Source organism: Hyposmocoma kahamanoa, unplaced genomic scaffold (genome assembly GCF_003589595.1).
Source record: "Hyposmocoma kahamanoa isolate Upper Pololo Valley unplaced genomic scaffold, ASM358959v1 87, whole genome shotgun sequence".
Taxonomy (NCBI): Eukaryota; Metazoa; Arthropoda; class Insecta; order Lepidoptera; family Cosmopterigidae; genus Hyposmocoma; species Hyposmocoma kahamanoa.
The window spans coordinates 14,897,573-14,918,414 of record NW_020654422.1 but is presented as its reverse complement, the minus strand read 5'-3'; the positions used below and the strand labels follow the sequence as shown (position 1 = coordinate 14,918,414).

The 20,842-nt window shown below is 35.4% G+C and overlaps 1 protein-coding gene across 1 annotated transcript in view; it reads left to right on the top strand.

Annotated features, from left to right (window-relative positions):
• The window catches only part of LOC113235391 (nephrin-like), a 187,437-nt gene that overhangs the window by 97,740 nt on the left and 68,855 nt on the right, over positions 1 to 20,842 (top strand). The window contains exon 3 of the mRNA XM_026471070.1: positions 14,840 to 15,036. Coding sequence (XP_026326855.1) covers positions 14,840 to 15,036 — 197 coding nt within the window. The remainder of the gene's footprint in view (positions 1 to 14,839; positions 15,037 to 20,842) is intronic.

The following is a 20,842-nucleotide window of genomic DNA, read 5'->3' as shown; positions in this document are numbered from 1 at the left end:
TTCGATATCCGATAAATCGGTATAAAATCATCACCGGCACCTCTAGGTGTGGTATGCGTCTACGGCTGCATGTATCGCGTGAGCGGTTAGAGGTTTTAGGTATAGGTATTACAGCAGCTTGACGCTAGCAGCTCGATAATGTTTCTGTTAAACTGGACCTTGGCGTTTCAAGCAGCATCATTTAAGATGGCAAATAATAAGGTAGTACCAAGAAAGTCTAAATACGAGTGTAGTATGATTTTACAAGATAGATAAAAACCGTAACTGTGGAACTTCTAATGAGCCTAAAACGTTGGTTTATTTGAAAAAACAAATTATTTAAATGTGTTTTGGTTTTTTAAGTTTTCAATGTGTAGTAAATAAATAAGTAAATATTAGACAACATACTCGTACATTGCTCCGAACCCAAAATAAGTATCCAAAGCACTTGTGTTATGGAAATCGGAAACATCGATAGTATGACGAACACCCAAACACAAGACAATATAGTTAGTTTTTCTACATTGACCCGGCCGGGGAGCGAACTCGGGATTGTTTTATGACGTGACGGAACAAACACGCCTGTCCATAACAGTTACAGTGCCACTCAGAGCATTAAATCGATCGAAAGATCGGAGACACTGCCACTGCGCCCGTCACTCTGAGACATAAGTTGACAAGTCTCCTTTACCTGTAATTACACCAGCACCATTACCCTACCAAACCGGAACGAGGTAATGTTCATATTCCTGCTTGGCGGCAGAAATAAGTAATGTGGCAGTACTTCCCTGGACGAATTCTTTCACAAGGACTCTACTGCTACTAAATAGATAGCGACACCATGATAACCGTTGTGCAAGCCACTCGATCACGTACAACGTAAACGCCTACACTGTAAACTTGAATAAGTATGACAAATATACTTAAATAACACTGTATGATACCATTCTCTTTGTTATAATTATTAATACAAATATCAAACACAATGAAAAATTCCTTGGATACTAAAGGTTTATTTTGTTTTTTTAGAGACAATTTAGGATTTTTTTTCTATAAAGGAACTAATCTACAACTACAAGTAATCGTGTTTATAATAAATGTGATTTATAGAGTGAATCCTTAAATATGTTATACATTAATTTTATAACTAAAGCTTAAGTACTAACGGTCCAGCAAGGGATCAAATGAACACAATTATTTCGCAATTGCATATTGCTGCCTTGCCGCAGTCTAGTGATTACACACGGCGATTTTTAGCAGCGATGCAAACGCGCGTTCGGATGCGCAATTGCATCGCTACACTTGCAATTTATTGATGATTGCATCGATGCAAACGCGCAATGGCATCGATACAAACGCGTCTTGCATCGCTGCCTAAAATCGCGCGCGTGTGTAAAGGCAGACGATTAGCGACTGCATCGCTACTGCATCGCGTTTGCATCGCTGCTAATAGTCGCTATGCGTAACCGCTCTTAAGCAACCCAGAAAAATTTGTGAGGTCTGCTGACTCGATCTAGCTCAGTTCATAGAACCGTGGCCCTCAAGGTGGCCCTAATTTGGCATACAGACGCAGATTCCAGTCCTGTCAGATCGAAGGAATTTTTCTTTGTGTTCGATTTTGGTATTAATAATTATAATAAACTAATGGAATAATTTGACAAGAAATAAACGAATATTCGTTTATTTGGCATGGCAGTAAATCATCACGATATTAATAAAATCAATATTACCATTTTTTTGCTACGTCTTTCAAAAACAGACCATGGAACTAAGAATAGATCTAATACCTTTCACTACAAATTACTTAATTATATGCTGGAAATTTATAGATGCTTTTAGAAGGCTCCGTTTTACTTATGGAAGTTAAAATTATTACCAAACAAAATATTTTACGGAATTGCGCAATCAAGCGATAAGAAGCAGTTTCTCAAAACAACCGTCTCCCCAATATCTGTTTTCAAAATAAACGCTAACTTCTTAGAAAAGGAAAATAATAATCCATGCTAATAATTATTAAATTATTCCAGTCTGCTTCGACTGATAAGAAGTATTATAATTATGTATACTTAGTAGCTTGGTGGTTTGTTAAAAGTATTTATCTTTCTGGAGTAACGTCAATAGCACGCTCAGCATATAAGCTCGTGAAAACGTTTACGACCACGTTAAAACTAAAAAAAATTTAGTATTAGTGGTTTTTGTTTTCAATTCCAGGTGTTCTCCAGTCACGAAATGTTATATGGTAGCGAATAGGCAGCTCGGCTATTATGTCTTCTTTTGCATTTTGATATCGACGATTTTATACGTTGTGCCAATCCGTTTTTTTAAAAATTGTCCCTAACCTCAAAGTTTATTAAACTAGAATTCTGTACATGTCGCCTATATGACGGATTAAGATATATTTTTTATACCATATTCTATTGCTATTCAGGACCGACATCGGTGTTGATTTATGGTTTTCTTAGTACGTGTTATGTGTAGTATATTAGTTAAATAGCACATATAGTTGGAATTAACAGTATGTGATTGCTTTCAAGTTGGTACTTTAAACTTTTGTGTGCGTGTTCACAATTTTTATTAACATAAGTGACATTTTCATAAATGTGCTGTGATTTTAGTGTATGAATGTTAACTTCCTTAAATTTGCCGCCTAACATTAACATTAGACAATGTGAATTTTAGACATTTTTTATTTATTATTTATGTTATTATTATTTATGTTATTCACTATAATTAAATTAAATATATATATAATATATATATTAAATATAAAAAAATTAGGCGTTTGATGAGCAACAGTTAATCTCATGTCTTCCACGAACAGAAATGGACCTACAATGAAACCTCGAGGGACTCCTCTGTTAACAGCACAATGAATAAGATCCTCAAATATCGAAATGAAATGAAATGAAAATAGTTTATTTGCAAGCAAACACGGTATTGCTCATGGTAAAAGTGTATAATACTTGGTCTCTGAAGTACGACCGTGTTGCGCCATTTCTGACGTGCAAAATTTTACAATATTATTCTATTGTCTATCTTTATTTTTTATTACTTTATGTAAATTTGTGTCATTGTTTAAGTCAATTATGATAATGTATTCTGATCATAATAATTTAAATAAATTTATCTAAACTGTAAAAATAATTATCTAAAAGTATTTTATACATATAATTTTAAATTCCCTGTGGGACATTTGTTTTACATATCAAGGTATTAAATTAAACAATTTCATGGATATCTCATAACTATTTCTAATTTATATTATATAATTTATAAATACATAAACAAATCTACTGATCTTATTACAAGTCGCCTCTGTTTGATGTTTCCATGAAAGATGTGTGTCTACTAATATACCCAGAAACTTTGCAGTGGACACTTACTTAATGGTAATTATAATATAATCATTGAGGGAAAATATCTGTTACATTGCCTGTATGGACCTTATTATTCTAAAATACCATTTAGGAAAGGCAAAGTTACGGAATACCGCCCTATACTAGGCAAGGATCCTAACCAGAGTAAAAAAGAGTATATCGACGACTTCTCTGTGCACATAATCAAATGCCTTGATACGGTCGTAGATGACATCAATTCTATTCTACAATCATGCAATTAACTTCACACCAGTTATTGAGCAACGTACTGAAAATCAAATTTTGGTTATGAGATGTAAAGTTTTTACTGAAAAATGTGTTAAATAAAAATATTTTTATTTTGTATTTTTCTGAGTGTTGGCTAGGACCGAAATAGGAAGGGTCTAATTTTTTTAAGTATTATAATAAAATTTAAAAACAGGATTAACTAAGCTTAGCTTCATTAGACTAAGTAAAATGCCATCATTAATGTATTTTGTAAACACATGATAAATAAGGAGCAATAATAATCATATAAACAATAATAATATTACTTTTTATTTCTCCACAAAATACAACAAAAAATAAGAAGTACATAAACAATCTTAGTAATTTTAGAACAGTATTTTGTAGGAGCTGGTGCTTGCTATAGGTTTAACACCTGTGCTACTAGTCACCAGGCCCAACCCTTGCATTGAAGAAATTAGAATATTCATATAAAAAAAATAAAAAAGAAATAAGTTACGGTAACAGAAAAACCTTCGAGATAATTCTTCTATGCGCGCGAGCTGTGTGTGTGTGTGTGTGTGCGTACGTGCGTGCGTGCGTGCGTGCGTGCGTGCGTGCGTGCGTGCGTGCGTGCGTGCGTGCGTGCGTGCGTGCGTGCGTGCGTGCGTGCGTGCGAGCGTACGTGCGTGCGTGCGTGTGTGCGTGCGTGTGTGTGTGTGTGTGCCTCTAAGTGTGTGTAATGTGTAAATGTGTAGTAAAAATGTGAAGCTCTCGATGGAGTTTATTGTAAAGAAAATATCCAACGAAGCACAAAAATCTGTGGCTAAAAGCAGTCCTCAGTCGGTCACAAGAGGCCACTATGCAATTTTGCCTACCAGAGCCACTGTCATAAGGTGTAAGGGTGTGTTGTCTCAACACCATCCAGAGGACAAAAAGTTGCCTAACAGCAGGAACTTGACAAGTCATAAAGATCCATAGTAGGAAAATGGTATGGTTTGAAGCAGGCAACTTTTAGAATCACTCTCTGTGCTCGCTCCACATGATTAAAATGAGTCCTAGCAGCCCCACCCCAGACGGAAATGCAATAAGTAAATAAGCTTTGTTCTAGAGCAAGGTATACCATTTTCATGATGTAGGGTTCTGCTACATGACGGAGAGACTTGAAGATGTAAATGAGCTTCCGAATGCGCGCTGAGAACAAGTTAATGCTGTCTAAAATTAAGATTTGAGTCAATCAGCACTCCAAGGTATTTTATACTGTTTGTAATTTCTAAAAAGGTTGTTGATACTGAAACGTGCTTGGAGATGACGGCAATTTTGAGTTGTGAGTTATCAGGTATAGTATGGTTGTGAATTGAAAAAAGTACGACTTTTGTTTTTTCTGCATTAAGTGTGAGAAGATTGTCGTTAAGCCATCTCATTACCACACTAAAACCAGCTTTTGCAGATTGATAGGTCTCATCCCAATCCGCACCAGAGAATATCAGCGCGGTGTCATCAGCATATGAGATAATTTTACAGTTCTGAAGCTGTAAATCACAAAGGTCATTGATATGTACTAGGAACAGTGTGGGACCCAGAATGCTTGCCTGTGAAACTCCGAACGTAATGGGTTGGGCGTCGCTAGTATAGGCACCAATTTTTTACATACTGAGTTCTCTCCGAGAAGTAGCTTCTAAATATATCAAACTGTGGTCCCCGCAGTCCCAGTGATTGCAGCTTATATAATAGTCGGGGTATCGAAACCGTATCAAAAGCCTTGACCAGATCCAGAAATACACCGAGACATCCACGTCGATTATCCAAGTTGATGACCACATGATCAACTAACTGATGTACAGCATCCGCAGTCGATCTACCTTTCCGAAATCCGAACTGGTTAACGGATAGAAGGTGAGTGGTTTCTAAAAAATTAACCAGCCTGTTGTTGAGAATGCACTCAAGAATCTTTGACAAGGCTGATAGAACTGAGATGGGTCTATAGCTGTTGAAATGGCCTCGATACCTCGCCTTATATATAGGGTGTATAACCGCCGTTTTAAATTGTTCAGGGAAAACTCCTGTAGAGATACTGAGATTACAGATGTACGTGAGCGGCGGCATGATGAGGTTTTTGTATCGTCTTATAAGACTTCCAGAGATATCATCCCATCCCGTTGCACAATCCGCCTTTAGAGCGTTAATTAATTGCTCCACTTCACGATCATCTGTCACCAGCATAGCAAAAGATTTACCATTGAACGTCTCAGGCAGATTATGATTGGATCCCGAGCTCTGCATATTGGTGTGTGCCAAATTAGGGCCCACATTTACAAAGAAATGGTTCACCAAATCAATCGAATTTTGAGGTGAACTTCCTACTTGCAAAAGTAAATCAGCTATGTTTTTAGGTTTGTTTACATTGGCAACTTTACCAATGGCTTCCCACAGTCGCCTTCCATCTCTGCCAGCCTTTCTAATTTCTTCTCCTTCGAAGTCTCTTTTTGCGTTTTTTATGCGAGCGTTACAAAAATTTCGATACTTCTTATAAGAGAGTTTAAAAATTTCATCATTAGGATGTTTTTTTAGTTTCCTATACAAATTGTCTCTATGCTTCATGCATTTTATTAGACCCGGGATAATCCAAGGCTTCAACGCTCTCCGCCTATGAGATGCGTAATAGGATTTAGTGCATCTTTTAATGGCCAGAGGAATCGGAAGAATCAAATACTCGATATTTACAAGAAGCAACGTTTACATCATTAGTGGAATATACTGTGTCAAAATCTATTTGATTGATGGCTTCATCTAGTTCAATAAAGTCGATCCTGGAAATTTTGCGACATGGAAATTCGACTATTTGTTTCGACAGAGAGTAGGACAGCATAGTGGTCAGTAATTGTTGCATCTAAGACTAGCGATGTGGCTGCAAGAGAGGTTCTCAATATAGTGTGGTCAATGCAAGTGCCGCTATCTTCTCGTGTTGTGAAAACGTGACCGGGGTATAAGCCATAATGAGCTATGAGGTCCTGGTAATCAAGAGAGGAGGTGTCAAATTTATTTGGTGTGATATCGATATTTATATCTCCTATAATGGCTACAGTTTCAAAAGCTGACAAATTACCAAGAACATCCTGTAGTGAAACTAGAAAGTTGTCAATGCTAACAAAGGCGGGTGGTCTATATATGGCTACCACAGCCAGTTGCGTACCAAATTTTGTTAGCAGACAGTTAAAATTAGACACAGTTGGCTCCTCTACAGTAACATTGCTGTGGGTATTGTTAACATAGACCACAAGGCCGTCGTTTTGATTGTATAATTTTGACGATTTGTACATATTATAGCCAAGAAGAGAAGGGACATTCGAATTAACCGACAGCCAGCATACAGCGAGAATTATCATATCGCAATGTATTGACACCCTTCGAAGTAAAGTTGTCAAGCTTGATATGTTAGCGTTTATGCTACGGATATTTTGGGAGAGAAAATTGAGCTTTTCAGAACCAAGTGTAATTAGTGTTGAATTAGTGTAATTCTTCAGGTTTACAGAAATAAGATTAAAATATGGAAGTGCAGTCGATATTAGTTAATAGATTATTTGTGCAATTTTTTTAAAAGGAAATGAAAATATAAAAAACAGTTTGTACTTAGTGAAGGCAAAGATAGAAGTCCAACAGGCGAAATGAAATTGACAAAAAGAAGTCATACAAGTGATAATTCATATGAGTATTAGACGTTACTGTGAGGAATATGCGTGTTTGGCGTGTAATATGTGTAAGAGTGTAAGTAGTATGTATATAAAAGACACAACATTGACATTTACGTTAAAAATTAGTTCCAACAAGATTACAAAAAATGAGCAGGGAAAGAATAAGCATGCAAATACCAAGATGAATTCAACGAGACAAATTAACTTAACTAGGTCTAGTCATTTATCATTTGAAAGGGGAAAATAACTTTCACAGTCAATTTTTATAGTCGGGGTGCCCTATTTTTTCCGAAGGAAAACACTGTCGTTTAGGGTCCAGCAAAAATCGTAATTGTTTCTTTTTGCAAAGTCTCTTGCAAGATGGTGTAGTTTCTTTGCTCAAAATGTGAGGTGTTCTGATATATTTGCCTCAGAAACTCCTTCTATTCCGATGAAGCTAGTGTTAAATTTATTATATTCTTATTGCTCCTGTTATGGGCTTTAAGACTTTGCAGTAAATCTTTTTTCTTCTTTGTTATAGTGAAATCAACGATAATATGTTTTTCTTTTTCCTACCTCGTGTTGACTCTAAAGGCATCCCTGATGTCGATATCCTCGACACTTACTCTGAGGATTGATGAAATAAAGAATTATTACTTGGATGAAAAGACTATCAAGACAAGCAGTATTTTTTTAAATCATATCTACAACATTATGATGGGAACCTTGCTGTATACCTCCAATCAATAATGTACAGGATGTAATAAAAAGGTTCAATCATATTTTAACTGGTGTACCTACTAATTATAACACAATATTTTAATTTTCTTGTATTATCAAATTTTATAATATTTATTGTTGTCACGACAATAATTAATTTTTTTTTTTAAAAGGCTGTAGCATTGGACTTTAAATCAGTATAATGCTAGAAATAAAATTAGCTTAATTGCTACTTTACAAAATTCATAACGAAAAGGACTACATTAATACTTAGGGCACTACATTGAGCTCACGTCTCGTTACAGTTGTAATTATGAAAATATTTAGAGACAATGGATATTATATAATCATTGAAGATCTCTTACCTCTGGGTTTAAAATTATATTTATTTCAAAACGCTACTTCCTGCATTTCATTTCGACCTTTCAATTTCTAACCGAGTCGCGTATTTATTATTAAAGCTAGCGGAGTTGATCCATTGCTTTTCTTTACACTGGGTAGGCGGGGTTGCTTATGAAATATTTATGACATTTCTAGCAGCCAGGTATTTCCAACGTGACTTTTAGGGAAAATAAATGACCTTTATCATCTTTGCAATTATGTAGAAACTCTCGTGAAAACTGGGTCAAGCCGTTACCAATATACTATACCTCTCGAATTGTATTATATTACATAATGAAGCAAAAACATAATTTAAAAGAAATTAACATGATTTAAATGAGCGTTTTGTGTCCCTGTATCTAGTTCAGTGTAATAACGATGAAAGGGGTAATTTTGAAATTTAGTTATTTTATTTTAATGCTTTCTGTAAATATATGATCCAACAAGATAAACATAATGAAAGCCTAATATCTATGTAAATCCAAACTAATATTATTAATGGGAAAGTAACTGCGTCTGTTACGTTTTCACGAACAAAACGCTGAACCAAATTAGATTCATTTTGGTACAGAGGTAAACGCTTTTTAGTAGCTCCTTGTGAAAGAGTTCGTCCAGGGTAGTACTGTAACTTTACTTATTTCTGCCATCAAGCAGTAAAGTCAGCATTACTATGTTCCACTTTTGAAGGGTGCTGTGAAATTACAGGCACATGGGACTTGTCAACTTATATTTCAGAGTGAAGGGCATGGTTGCAGTGCCCCGCAGATGTTTGCGATTTAAAACTCTGAGTGGCACTGCAACTGCTATGGACAGGTGTGTCGCTTACCACCAGATGAATAACTTGTTCGTTCTGTCACTTGGTATCACAAAAGATTGCTACCGTTACTTACTAACTTACGTTAATATTGTTACGTTAAGTTTACTTCACTCAGATTCGAATTATACCTATATCGTCATTGACCTATATCGTACATAATTGTGTGTTAGAAAGGTTGGATTTTGTATACTTATTCTATCAGGAATGCAGGACTTCCTAAGGTGGCGGAAAACACTTCTGTCGCTACTGTTCTTAAATTCTGTAATACTGATGAATCTGTTTCCTTTTTACGCGTTAAAATAAAGTGTTCATAACAATATTTTCGTGGTATGTGCTTACACAAGCATTGCGTTTTTAGTATCAGTAGCGCTGCTTGTGAAAAAGTTCGTTCAAGGTAGTGTTGCCACCTTAATTTAAAGTTCTGAGTGGCACTGCAACTGTTATAGACAGGCGTGTAGCTTACCATCAGGCGCATGATTTGTTCGTCCCGTTACTTGATGTTATAAAAAAAAATACGCTACCCGAATTCAAGCGCCCCTAATTGTAACTTAGGGACTTAGGAGTCCCTATTTGGGCAACTTGTATATAAGTTAAAAAGAGCGGCCAATTAGGGTCATGCCCATCCTTGATTCAGGGCCCTTGAAATCGGGTAGTGTAATAAGTAATGTTATAGATGGAATCTAGAACAAGGCCAGAGGCTATTTTTTATCCCAAGAATAAATCTTAAAGTGGGTAAAATAGGGGACGAAAATTTGCAAGGAACGTTTGCACACTAACCTAGGGACTTAGAGTCCCTATTTGGCAACTTATTTAGAAGTTAAAAGGAGCGGCTAATTGGAGACCATGCCCACCCTTGATTCAGGGCCCTTTTAATCAGGTAGTGCAATTTCTGTTATAGATGGAACCTAGACGAAGAACAGAGGCTATTTTTTGTTACAAAAATAAATCTTAAAGAGGTTATCTTAAATAGGGGATGAAAGTTTTAATGGAAAATCAATAAAACTACGAAAATTATTATAGTATAATAGGTTACTAGATGTACTTATTCTACGTAGACGATGTCCCAGGCACAAGTATAGCGACAAACTATATATTTTATTTTAACATTTAAGCATATTTCCAAAAAAAAATACGTTGGTCCCATACATTTAGTACGGTTGGCCCCAATCTTTCACTCACCCGTAAGTAAGTGTTATTACGTAACTGATTAATTTGTGCACTATTATCAAAGTTTTGCTTTAAACCAAGTATGACATGAATTATTCATAAGTCCAATTAAGTATTTCGTGCGAATTTCCAAGGTGACTCTAAGTAAATGGGTGGGTGTGGCTGTTATTATACTTCAAATGTCGACGACGTGAGGTTTGTTACTTTTTGTTCTAATTGGTTTTCTTTTTACTTTAGAAACAACCACTCCGTTTATATAAAGACAGTCGTTTGTTTCAATTTTTTTTTTCATTTGTTGAGTTATTAAATGAACGCTTCAAAGAGGCATCTTTAAGCAAATAAAGTATAGTCGTTGTTCATGTTCTCAATAGCGATTTTTTTTTATTATACCAAGTGATGGGACGAACAAATCATGCGCTATTTTAAGCGACACGTCAGTCCATAGCAGTTGCAGTGCCATTTAGAGTTTTAAACCGCAAAAATCTGAGAGTCACTGCCACTTCGTCGGTCACCCTGAGACATAAGTTGACAAGTCCCATATACCTGTAATTTCACCAGCACCCTTACATTACCAAACCGGAACGCAGTAATGCTCACATTCCTGCTTCGCGGCAGAAATAAGTGTATGAATAAATGATGTTTTATTTATTTCTCAATCACAAAACAGGCTTAATAGTAAGGAACTTGAGGTTAATACAAGACTAAAAATTGGTCAGACTGTTTTGTGAGAGACTGGTGTCCGAGATAGATATAAACCTGAATTACGGGTCACCAGACTTCCACTCTGCATTTGAGCAATTTGGTTGTGGCACTGAAAATGTGACAAAGGATAAAATATATAAAAGTTAGTGGAATATTCCTGATTTAGAATAATAAAAGCACTAGTGAACTAAACTAAGTATTTAAAAAACCCTCTCAAGGTTTAACACTAAGTAAACTCACAATATGAAAAGTGTGAGAATGAGTGAGTGAGTGTTTATAAGGTGAATGTGTTACTGATTAGGTGTGTAAGAATTGTACGTATGTACGTAATAAGTAATGTGACAGTACTTCTCCGGACGAACTCTTTCACCAGCACCCTTCAAAACAAACAGGAACGCTGTAATGCTTGGCGGCATCGCTATGATTGGGTTTCACTATCATTTCAGAAATACGAGAGCACAATTTTCCTAATATATTATGTAGATGGTCTTAGATAGTCTTCGGGCATCTTTTTCCTACCTGTTGTGACTTGTTATAGACTAGTTGAAATGAAAAACTGCGTGTTATCTGAAGGTAGGGATGGATAAAATAAAAAAGGGGAAAGGATTAGTAACTTTATGAAAAACCCTTTCATGAGTATAGTTACATAAAATATTAGTTCTATTTATAAAAAAATTGTGTATCAAAAAAGGTCGTCTGTATTTCAACATTTTCGCTTTGCAGCGGACTATACGAAACTTGTACTGAATCCAAAATATTTTACTTGAATATATTTGAAGGGAAACCAATTAATCGAATCAATTTAACTAACTGCGCTGATCGTTAATATAGTAGATTAAATAATATATGATAGAGTGTAGTTTCTGAACGAATGACACTGACGTAACACCGAACTAAAGAGGCAGCCAAGTCATTGGCGAGGAGGTAACGGAGTGTTTTTGCTTTACAAGGTGGAATATTGTCTTATTTGTTTTGTAATACGCATATGAACGCATTGTGACGCAATAGCGTGTTTGTGAATTGTCAATTAAAGAACCTTGATGGGGTGTTGCATTGTAAATTTCATACAAACGCCCGTTTACTGGCGCTGCAGTACACAGCAACTCCAGATCCACCTGATGATTCACGTAATACGCAATTTAGTAGTAGTAGCGCTTTGTGAAACAGTTCGTCCGGCGATGTACTGCCACCAAGCAGTTCAGTGTCTGTAAAGAGTAAAGGTGCTAATTACGTAGGCCGCTGCCGGAGGACTCAAAAAAACCAAAATTTTACAAACTAATTTAATTAAAAATAAATGTAATTACAAATTAATTATCACTAAGAGCTAATTGACCCGACCGAGGTGTGTATCAAAGTGCCGGTGCGCGGCGTCACGTTGAGCTGGTGGACTTGGCACGAGGCGCTGCGTCTGCAGTTTACTCTATTGCATGATTTCTAGAATATTGGTGCCGTGTGCAATATAGTCTTGGTCTGCAAGTTGCCTTTAGGGTTGACACATAACATGCTGGTAAATATATTTATTTATTTATTTAGTTTGTTATAATTACATTTACAGTACAACTAAACATGTAAGTCATAGTCACATAAAGGTTGGGTTGATCACTGGCTGAAAGTAAGATGCGGAATGTAGACCACAGAGCCAATTTGGGCTGTGACTGTCTACAAATAGTAACCAGCAAATGTTACAAATTTTCATTCAGTGTTACTGAACACGTCAATATAATTTGTCCTACTTAAGGATTCGATTACGTTTAGGGCTTTGAAGAATGGTGTCCGTTTTAGTGTCATTGTGCGGGTTATATGAAAGTTGAACAGAGGGTGTTTGCGCTGACGATATATAACATAATAGTGTAATATAAATTATGTATTATATAATAGTGCTGATGAAATTATATAATTATTATAAGCGCGTGGAACTTGTCAACTTATGTATCAGGATAACGAGCGCAGTGGCAGTGCCCCTCGGATCTTTGCGTTTAAGTTTTTCCACCAGAGGTGTGCGAGGAAAACATCCACCAATAGGATTAGGTACTACATTTTCCTAGTGTCGCTTAGTGCAGCTCCGGTGGAAAAGGGTTAGCGGAGCTAAGTATTTGTACATACAAAAAATAGCGAGAGATGTGTACGAGGAATGCGTGCAAGGGATGCGGGCGAGGAATGTGTGCAAAACGGTGTAGGAAACTAGAGCTACTGAAAGTATGGCTCTAACTGACACTGACACATCGCCACCGCTCACCACATCACACCGAATCCCGCATAGCCGAAAAGAGCCCGTAACGCTTCCTCGCACCGCGCCGCTGCGCATACTCTCACCGTGTATCTACTTCGCACAGCTTTGGTGGAAAGCATCGTACCGTTTCACAGCGCCGCTATACATCCTCGCACCGCCTCGCTACCTCGCACATCTTTGATGGAAAGGCAGCCTTTAAGGTCTGGGTGGCACTGCACCTGCTATCGACACTTGGTATCATAAAAAAATACGCCATTATATATGTAATAGCGGTGTTTTTAAAGTAAACCGTAGGCAGCGCAGCGGCAGTTGGGAAGTATGAGAAAGGTTTTTTACCAGTGCAGTGTGATAGCTATAGTAAATTTAAAAAGGTTTATTATCTTTACAATCATCAGCCGAAAATTAATCGATTCATTTTTTTACATCCTGTATAATGTAAATGTTACGTATGATTAATTTACAGGGGATTATTCGATGTACCCCAAATGTCCGGGAGGATTAATGGTTAACACGCAGAATAAATTAATTGCGAACTTATTTTAATGAATGAAATAAATAATTTATTTTGTTGTTGTCTGTAAAAATTTCGTTAAATGTGTTTGCGTTTGTATTTATAATACACGATAATCAGCTTCGAACGTTTGATTTTCTTGCAACAGGAAGTGCCTGCAAACCTGTGTATTTTATAAATTATACTTATTATTAATAGGGTTTTGGCAATTGTATGTTAGTATATAAACACTAAAACACAATTGCCAAAAGGGCTTTTGAATAATATTCAGTTAGAGACTATTTGAGTAGACTATGTCCTCTCTTCGGATGTGGGATCTTGTTAATTACAAATAGACACATGTTATTGTCAATTTAATTAAGTGAGCTGTTTAATGAACTGCACGGGTTGCACTTGCGTTTAGTTTAGTTACTTGGAAAACGTAGACTGCTGGCGGTCAAAGTCAAATAATCATCAATGGTCAATAATCATCAATGGAATATACTTTGAATCATATTTTTGTGGAATCTAGACACATTTCGTTTTTCCATACATCTTTATCTAACATTTATTGTCAGGCCATACAGAAGCGGCCGCGGAAGCGTTCCGGGCGCGGGAATTTTTGTAATGTACATGTTCATGAACCCTGGCATACTCAAACGCGCGTCAGGTCTGTGTGGCCAGACAATTAGTCATGACTTTTTATGACGGTCCATCATCAGTCGGGTAACGGTCACGATTTTACAGCGAACAGCTGAATATTTTCCGAACGATAACGCTATTTTTATATAATAAACAGTTTAGGGTTTCATCTTCTTATTTCGAAGTCAGCTATAATGAAATATAGAGAAGAGAGCTGTAGTACTGTATTCTGGATTTAATGGGAAGGGAAGTCCGGCGCAGAAACAGATAGGAGAATACTTTTAGTATAATGAATGGCCAAAGGTGCCACTTACAATTAAAAGTACCAAGGTATAAAGCCTTTTCAGAGTTGTAAAATTTTCGAAGTTAACAAATGGCGCTGAGTTAGACGGTTAGTTGGGTCACGGAACATGAGTCTTATGTGGAATTAGTTCATTTGAGTCAAAATTTTGTCCGCAGCTACGATGGCCGAGCAAAAGCAACGTCTGCTCACTGGGCGGATGACATGCTAGCGGGCCGAGCGAGATGGCACTCAACGAATCCATCTGGCTTAAGAATACGAGACGTGGTCGCCAGCGACCGTGCTTTGTATCGGTGCCGAGTCGATTTCAAGATTTCTCCTACAAGGAATCATAAAATTGAGCTCGATGTTATTGGTAAGTAAAACACTCAAGTATATACTTTATCACTTATACAAAGAGTCGTCACCTCAAAGGAAACTAAGTCGTTTTATAAATTCATACGTTACTTTGCAGAAATTCATTTTAATAAAAATGGAAGTAAATTACCTTGATATTCCGCGAACCCAGTGAAGGTTAAATCGTTAAATACCCTGTGTTAATTTAATTCACCTGCATTAATTCACCTAGGCGCATTAAATACACGTTTAGTAAACTTGAATCACATCTCCTTGGCGATACGACATATTTCAAACTTTATCAGCATCTATTGCTGGACATGAGCATCTCCCAGAACACGCCAACTCTCTCGGCTCTGCCTTATAAAACGCATGATGCGAATTAAGCTTCATACTTGACATTGTATTTTAATTTCTTCAAGTATTACTTATTTGACAGTCATTGTTTCGGATATCGGACGTAGAACGGGAGTTGACTCCCTATGCCGTCCGCATGCAGGGTCAGGGCGTCCTACATTACGTTTGCCTTGACGTGGTCGCCACTCTAGAAAAAGTCTGCTCCATTAGTCATCAGTCCTTCTGCAGATATCTTCAGCTCACTGCAACTTAAACTTCCTGTTTTTTACGAGTTATGTCAGTCACTTTAGTTCTCAGAGAACATAAGAGACATGAGACATACATTCGAGTCGAATTTTGTGTTGAATATTTTTTCATGCAGTTAATTTTCCCGCCATCATTCTGCTTAAAATTAATAAAATAAATAACACGAACACAACCACAATCACTACCATAACGTGATATCTCGTAAAGAGGCAAAACACGTTCACTACACTGGATTCGCAAAGTAGCAAGGTAATTTACTCTCATTTTCATGATAAATTAAGTAAAAAAAACTCACTTTAATTCTTAGGTTAAAGTTATAAAAAATATCTCATTAGTGAAAATCGGTTTATTTATGTATATTTATTTATATATTGAAGAAAAAATATTACGAATTGTTTTTCGGTTCGTCTTGCTAGCCTTATTTTGTTACACAGTATATTATTGTTATAAAGACGGTACAATGGCAAACAAAAAAATTATTCTTAATCAAACAAATGTCACTTAAAGTCGTACAGATAAAAGAAAAAATATATACATATTTAATGTCTCGTTTACCTCGAGTGCAATTTTAAAAGATTACTATCAATACCGTATCGCTGTATCTACGAATTTAACGATATCGTAAATTTTATATTAAACATATACTGTTCAGGCGGTACAAGTGAACATATTCATCTCGGTAACGTGGCTGTTAAAGCAATATCGTTCAGCTAGGGATAGCAAACGTGCTACAATTGAATCGACAAATTTTTTTAACTCTAAATCACAATCATAAAGCTTAAATTTATTTTTAGTGTTATTTTTGTGTTATATTTATAACAACAATAGATATTTTGGAATAGCTTTTTAAAAAAATCATTGTAGTGAGTATTCTCACCATCTGATATTATTGTGTCTCTATTTGAAGTGCATCTTGTATACTATCTTTATAATTGTATTACTAGATCTATACTATCTTTATAATTGTATAATTTAGTGTTGGCATTACCTGTAGGAAGTGTCACCACTGAATTAGGATTGTAGTATTTACTGAAAGTCGAAATCATTTTACGTTACTGTGGTTAACTAAAAATTGTTGGTTATTAAGTCATTTTTTGTTAGCTTACTTACTTACTTGTGACGTGTAAACATTTGTGTTCTCCAGTAAATGAAAACAAAAATTGGAGAATTAGCATTACAGAAATTAATTTCATAAGCGATTCTATTCATTGTAATAATGAAATTTCCCTAAGAAATTGATTTTTTCCTACACAAAAACATTCTGAAAAAAAATATTTCTTAGAGTTATCCCATTACATTTCAAACGTTTTTGAACGGCCCGTAAGATATTTTCAGAACTTTTCCTTTATTTATTCAGCACGGCTCTTTGTTCAAAAGAACCAATCGCGCATTAAACGAATCAATCTACCGGATAGCTGCAACAAAGTTTGCACCTCCCTACCAGAACTGTTTTATTTAAAATTTATAGCTGACTATTTCGAATCCGCATCTGAATGCAAACTTCCATCGCGCTCGTCTGAACACCCCTTAAATATGCAGCTAACAATTTGTATTTTGCTATCGTACTTTAGAAAGTTTGTGTTGTTATTATTTCTGTATTATATTCATTATACTTTTTTGAAACCATGGTAGCCTAATGGTTTGACCTACCACCTCTGAGGCACGTGGGTTCGAATCTGGACTTACACATCCAACTTTTTAGAATTTTATGTGAGATATTTCTCATTTGTCCTATTGTGAAACCTACAATATTTTCTGTATTTTTCACAATTTCTAATAGTTGTGAACCTTCTTTAACATACAGGCTTCATAACGGTTCCAGTATAGTGTTTTGTAATTTCATAACAAGTAGAATCTTTGGGCTGTTATCAAGGCAAAATAAATTAGTTTGTTTTTCAATAGAAATAACTTATTTTGCAAGAACAATTATAATAGCGAGATATAATTTTTTTAATATCTATTATACAAAGCAAGTTAAACGTGTCTATTATGTTGTTAATTTGAAAAATGACAAAAACAGGAAGATGCTGTTTTTTTCCCAAAATTCTTTTTTAATTTTTTTTTATATCAATGCCTCTTGGAGCATGATAGATTAGGGACGTCTTTTGCAAGAAGTGGGGTTTGTCGAATTGACGAATAGACTGCAGATTTTTGTGCATGGTGGTGTTTGTCATCAGCTATAATAATTTCTTTGACGCGACTACAAATACTTCGCTTCATTTGTACAATATGTTTTATGTGAGTGGGTTAGCGCATGCGTGCGCGTGCGTGTGTGTGGCTCTGGGGCTTTGTGCTTTTCATGGCTATCCGCTATTAAACAACTTGTCGGTTACAAATGAAATTATGTCTTACAGTATAGCAGGATTCCCAATATACTTGTAACGCAGGGAACGTTTCTGTACTCTATATACCTAAAGATCTGTGGGCGCTCGACGACCCCAGGTTCAATTCCTGTTTCGACCAATTTTGGAAATTAACTTTTCTAAATGGTTCTGATCTGGAAGTTTATGGTAGTGCCCTATTGCTCTGGTACAGGGAATTCTCTAGTATGAGACTAGGTAATAGGTGTGATTACAGCTTATAGTCAAATTCCTTCAGTACATTATTCTTTTTCAAATACAATTATGGCATGACAAATCCTCATTAAGACTGAAAAAGAAATCTTTACAATGGTCACCAAAGATTACATTTTTTTGTAAACACAAAATAGTCGTATGAAACCCGAACATTGTGATGAATGCCATTGCATGTCGACTTCTAATAAACTAGGATTCAAAATCACTGCGTACACAATTTATATTTATGAACTGCCAAGTTTTATAGCTGTATTAAAAAATAGGAGTATGAAATGAGTGGATTTTGTCGAGTAGTAAGAGATATAAAGTGCTGATGTCATATCTATTATAAATTGAAAATGCTTCCCAATCTTTTCTGAAAATACTGTAAATAATTTCACGGGTTTAAATACCTATCGTTTAATAGATGGTATCATACAACTATTATCTTATTCTAACGGCTTATTTTGTTGAAGCTATGCACCCAAGGACTTTCCATCCAAAGTTGTAGCGTAAGTGCTACAATAACTTTTTGGCGTAAAATAACTTTTAAGCCAAATTTAACTTTAATGCAATCAATGAAAAGATACGTTCCAATTATGTTATCAAATTACAAACTCACCTTATTAATTTCAATAATAACATGACATATAATTTTAAATAAATAAAAATATGATTGAAAATTTGCCGATATTACAAAACAACGTATTAAGTATAATTAATAATAAATTTAATAAAAAAAATATAATTATTCTCATTTCTAACATAATTGGTTAATAGTGCTTGAACACTCCCAGGACAGTACACCTGTCTATTTCTTTCATATGATTTAGTATGTGGTTCCGTCTTGCTCTTGTTATATGTCAGCTAGCCAGACAGAGACATTAATTAACGTTTAAAAAATAAAACTCATCATCGTGTGATGCCATACCCGTTCAACTTTGTGTAGTTCATGATACGAATTTAAGCAATTCAGTTTTACCACGTCAAGTGAATTGCATGGAACTTGGCTGGCTGCTTATAAGCTCACAGTAGGCTTCCTGGCAACTTATTTTAAAAACTTTTCCTTTTCCATTACTATTCTTACGTTTCTTCGATCCGTCGTCGTCACTTCCATCAAAATTCTTGGAATGAGAGGACGTACCCATGAATCACAAACTACTTTCATTTCTTTATTGTTATACGTCACATCGATTATCACTAAAATTATATAGTTATGTAGGCTCTTTTGGGGTAACTATTGTGTACTGTGTTATTTAGACTTACAGGGAGTGATTTATAATAATTTGTTCCTTTTTTACATCATTTTATTATTTGTTACAGCCTTTCTTTTCCTCTTTTTACAACAAATCTTGTGGACGTAGCCTTCTACTTCCACATTTCTCTAAGCCTAGGCTAATCTGTTTTGGCAACTAACCTTATTCTACTTTCAGAAGTATCTAAAGTAAGTTTAAAGTCCTTTTTTAAATTTTCATGAGCACTAACTGCCCAATGCACTACCAATATTTTACGCGAGTCACCTGACTCGCTATGGTCGGAATTTATTGCCGAGTGTAAAGCCAAATAGTGGTTAGCCGTTTTATATCAACTATATAATGGATTTGATATTTAAATTTTACGTCTATAATTTTTACATCGTTGGACTTACCTAGCAGTGAAAGCGTACTTAGGAAAATGCTTACCTGCGTCCTTTATACATATATTTATTTCATATCCCTCCCTTTGGGTTAGGCAGAGACGAGAGTCTCCATTTGCTACGGTCCTTACATATATCTTTCGCCTCATCAATACGCATAAGTGCTTTCTTACATGCTATTCGGTTAAATGTACTATTGACCTGGCCTTTCTTTAAGACATCTACAATTTAGTCATGGTAAGTTTGCTTTGATCGACCCTTATCAACTTGCCCGCCATAGACAAAATAGATTAATATCAATCATCTTCCATTTTCTATACATGCCCGAACCATTTCTCTATCATTGTCTCTACACTTTCTTCAACACTGCATCGCTCTCTTTTCACACTGTTCCGTAATTTGTCCACCAGAGTCACTCCAGCCATACTTCTCAAAGCTCTAATTTTCATTGCATTAATTCATGAAAAAATTCGTAAAATTCATAAAAGTACAAACTTTCGCGCTTCTCGTGCCAAACCCAATATTCAATTCTCCTTTTTATACAGGTTAAAATCGTAAATGTCATAAGCAGTCAAATTACATTTGAAATCGTCAAAATGAAACACTATCACTCATTCTTAGGTGAATTAATTTCAAGGTATACTTCTAGATATGTATTCAATTAGTGTAAGTCTTGGTTTTAATTTCCACTAGTGCACCGCTTAATTATTCCGAGTCCTGTGCAGGCTTGAAACGGAATGAAATTATTTATATGTAACAATTTTGTACGTTACAAGTCAGAGATCATAACATTCAATATTTATAATAAAACGAATATTACTTTAATTAAGTCAGTGTTTATGTAATTGGAAATTAATGTAAAAAAAAATTGCATTAAGATTACAATATAAGTAATATTTACATTACACGTCATAAAAAATACAATAAAATAACAATAAATTATAATACTATGAACATTATACATTGTATCATTGGATATATATAATAATAGGGGTTAATGTATGAAATTGCCGATTTGTACTGAAAATCTA